The sequence below is a fragment of the Oxyura jamaicensis genome (assembly GCF_011077185.1).
Source record: "Oxyura jamaicensis isolate SHBP4307 breed ruddy duck chromosome 18 unlocalized genomic scaffold, BPBGC_Ojam_1.0 oxy18_random_OJ72134, whole genome shotgun sequence".
Lineage (NCBI taxonomy): Eukaryota > Metazoa > Chordata > Aves > Anseriformes > Anatidae > Oxyura > Oxyura jamaicensis.
Genome location: NW_023304506.1, coordinates 1,375 through 4,940, shown reverse-complemented (window position 1 = coordinate 4,940; position 3,566 = coordinate 1,375). Strand labels below are relative to the sequence as shown.

At 62.6% G+C, this 3,566-nt stretch overlaps 1 protein-coding gene across 1 annotated transcript; it reads right to left on the bottom strand.

The window, feature by feature from the left end:
- Positions 1-716: 716 nt before the first annotated feature.
- On the bottom strand, positions 717-3,090 carry ACTG1 (actin gamma 1). The gene is made up of 6 exons (XM_035312642.1): positions 2,963-3,090; positions 2,485-2,622; positions 2,159-2,398; positions 1,425-1,863; positions 1,089-1,270; positions 717-982 (listed from the first exon to the last, which is right to left on the bottom strand). The coding sequence occupies exons 2-6, from the start codon at positions 2,605-2,607 to the stop codon at positions 839-841; spliced, it is 1,128 nt and encodes a 375-aa protein (XP_035168533.1). The 5' UTR covers positions 2,608-2,622; positions 2,963-3,090; the 3' UTR covers positions 717-838.
- Positions 3,091-3,566: the final 476 nt, after the last annotated feature.

Genomic DNA, 3,566 nt, shown 5'->3' with positions numbered 1-3,566 from the left:
CCCCCCCCAGCACACGACTCGCAGGCCCGGGGGGAGTTTACTGCAGCGCTTTTTTTTTATTTTCCTTACACAATGACGTGTTGTCGGGCGTTACAATTTCTCAACTTTCGGATGACTTACAAATTTTGGTTTCCTACTGTCATGTGAGAGAGAGAACATTAAGGCAACGTACAAAAATCTTACATAAATTAAACAATGCATAAATTTACAGGTGTAAATGCAAAGTTTCAGCAACTCAAAGTTGAGTAACTTCAGCCCCGTGATGGTTACTGGGAGACGGGGGGGGAGGAGGATGCAGACTGGTTCGTAAGGCTCGGATGCGATATGTTTCCCGACCTTGCTAGAACGGCAGCAACAGAAGTGAATTCTTGGATGGACTCCTACCAGCCTCTACACGAAATCTGGAATACTCCGCACTGGGTGGACTGGAAGCCTGGCTCCGAATACCCTGTACACATCTGTCTGCCCGTGGTGCCGCTGTCAGTATCGCAGGAGCTGCGCGAGGGCTCCCTCCAAGGCGTCCGCTGCAGCCCCGCTGTCACACGAGCGCGGCGCCCGGCCCCAGGCTCGAGCAGATCTGTACAGGGTATTGTTTCGCTAAGGTGGACACCGAGGGAACAGAGAACTTGGCTACAAGGTCAAATCGAGTGGCAGCTCGGCCATCCAGTGCCGACACTCATCTAACATCAGGTACAGACTTTCCAAGGGCAAGTTTCTTTTGAAAGAAGGCTTATTCCAGTTTTATGAGGCTAGCATGAGGTGTATAGATTTGCCTGGGCAAACATATACTAGTGAGACAACTCATGCAGCAGATGCGGCGCACCTGCTAGCAGTCCATTTAGAAGCATTTACGGTGGACAATGGATGGGCCGGACTCATCGTATTCCTGCTTGCTGATCCACATCTGCTGGAAGGTCGATAGCGAGGCCAGGATGGAGCCACCGATCCAGACCGAGTACTTACGCTCCGGCGGGGCGATGATCTGCAAGGGGAGAGCAGTGGTCAGAGCTGCCCGGCCTTCCCCCGCTCCTCCCACCCAGCCCGGAGCTGCTCCCCCTGCCGTGGGAGGACAGGGGCACGTTCCTTACCTTGATCTTCATCGTGCTGGGCGCCAGGGCTGTGATCTCCTTCTGCATCCTGTCGGCGATGCCGGGGTACATGGTGGTGCCGCCGGACAGCACCGTGTTGGCGTACAGGTCCTTCCTGATGTCCACGTCACACTTCATGATGGAGTTGAAGGTGGTCTCGTGGATGCCGCAGGACTCCATGCCTAGTGAGGAGGAGTCAGGGGCAGGTCAGCACCCACGCAGCACGTCACAGCCACACCAACCCCACACACCTCCGCCCTCAGCACATAGCCAGAGCACAGCAAGTCCCCACCGCAGCAGCACAGCATCTGCAGGGCTGCTCCAGCCCCTACCTACCCAGGAAGGATGGCTGGAAGAGGGCTTCTGGACACCTGAACCGCTCATTGCCGATGGTGATCACCTGCCCGTCAGGCAGCTCGTAGCTCTTCTCCAGGGAGGAGGAAGAGGCAGCGGTGGCCATCTCCTGCTCGAAGTCCAGGGCGACGTAGCACAGCTTCTCCTTGATGTCACGGACGATTTCCCTCTCGGCCGTGGTGGTGAAGCTGTAGCCTCTCTCTGTCAGGATCTTCATGAGGTAGTCTGTCAGGTCACGGCCAGCCAAGTCCAGGCGCAGGATGGCGTGGGGCAGAGCGTAGCCCTCGTAGATGGGCACGGTGTGGGTGACACCGTCCCCGGAGTCCATAACAATACCGGTGGTACGGCCAGAGGCATACAGCGACAGCACGGCCTGGATGGCCACGTACATGGCCGGGGTGTTGAAGGTCTCAAACATGATCTGAGAGGCAGGGAGAGAAAAGATCTGATTAATGCCAGGTTAAGGAGCCAGGTTGGTCACACCCGTGTTAGAACACACATGCTGACATGCAAAAAAAACTGGTGTGTGAAGGAAAAAGCCAGGAAAGCAGGCAGAAAACACAAACAAAAGAAACCTGAGACGTCAGGGAAGAAATGCCAGGAGTACAGAACCCTGAAAATGGTGGGAGAAAAAAAAATAAACTCAGGTTTAAGATGCCGGAACAACAAAAAGAGTGCCTGCGGAGTTGAGCGGTGGCTGTGGGAGGGCGGGCTACCTGCGTCATCTTCTCGCGGTTGGCCTTGGGGTTGAGGGGCGCCTCAGTGAGCAGCACCGGGTGCTCCTCGGGGGCCACGCGCAGCTCGTTGTAGAAGGTGTGGTGCCAGATCTTCTCCATGTCGTCCCAGTTGGTGACGATGCCGTGCTCGATGGGGTACTTGAGGGTCAGGATGCCACGCTTGCTCTGCGCCTCGTCACCCACGTAGCTGTCCTTCTGCCCCATGCCCACCATCACGCCCTGCGGGGGGACAACGCACGGTCAGCGCCCGGTGACCCCCCCACGACACCCGGGACCCCTCCCCGGTGCCCTCCCCCCCCACCTACCTGGTGCCGGGGGCGGCCGACGATGGACGGGAACACGGCGCGGGGGGCGTCGTCCCCAGCGAAGCCGGCCTTGCACATGCCGGAGCCATTGTCGATGACGAGCGCGGCGATCTCCTCTTCCATGGCGGGGGCTGCGGGCACGGCGCGCCGTTAACACCGGGACCGGGGCCCCCTCCCACCGGGACACCCCCCCCCCCGCCCTCCGCGTTCGAATGTCCCGCGCCGTGACGTCACCCCCCTCCGCAGCCAATTAGCGCCGCGCCCCTCTGCCCTCCCGCCCCCCCAGCCCCACGGCGGGCTCCGCTGGACGAGACCATTCCCACCCAGGGGGGGAGAGGGTGGGGGTACCGCTGCTTCTCCCCCCCCCCCCGGGCCAGGTTTCTCCCCCACCCCCCGTGATGTCCCGCAGCGGATGAGCCCCGCGGGGGGGCGTTGAGGCCCGGTAGCCACCGGGGCCCGGCCCAGGCCGTACCTGTGGGATGCTGCTGGCGGAGCTGAGGAGCGCGGTGCCGCCTGGTCCGCTGCCGCCGGCCGAGTGAGACCGCCCGGCTGCCAGCCCCGCGCTTTTATACCCAGGGGGCGGAGGCCCCGCCCCCCCGGCCGAGAACATCGCCATATATGGAGATCTTTCCGAAACACGCGCTCCCATTGGCTGGCGCCCGCCCGGCCACGTGGGGCGGCTGGCGGGGCTGCCCCCGCCCCGCGGCACCCCGGAACCTGCATGGGGCATAACGGGGGGGAGGGGGGGCGGCGACCCCGGCCCGGCCGCGGCGACCCCGGCGGCTTCGGGCAGGGGGGGAGCGGCCGGGACCGGGACCGGGGGGGGCCGCGGCGGTGCCGGGGCCCGGGGCTGCTCCGGCAGAGCTGGGGGCAATGGGCACCGGCGGGGGGCAGTTCGGGGGGGGGGGTCCTGGGGGTGACACCCCCTATGGGGGCACCCACAGACCGTGGGGGCATCTTATGGGGGCACCAAACCCTATAGGGACACCCACACCCCATGGGGGCACCCTATGTGGAGACCCTATGGGGGCACCCACAACATAAGGGGACACACACCCCATGGGGACACCCTGGGGGGTCAT

Bases quoted from the DNA above. Each gene is read 5' to 3' on its own strand.
- ACTG1 (XM_035312642.1), bottom strand. From the start codon at position 2,607: ATGGAAGAGGAGATCGCCGCGCTCGTCATCGACAATGGCTCCGGCATG. The intron at 1,271-1,424 runs GTAGGTAGGGGC...CCTCCTCACTAG, and splicing joins CTTCCAGCCATCCTTCCTGG to GCATGGAGTCCTGCGGCATC. The intron at 983-1,088 runs GTAAGGAACGTG...CTCCCCTTGCAG, and splicing joins CCAGCACGATGAAGATCAAG to ATCATCGCCCCGCCGGAGCG.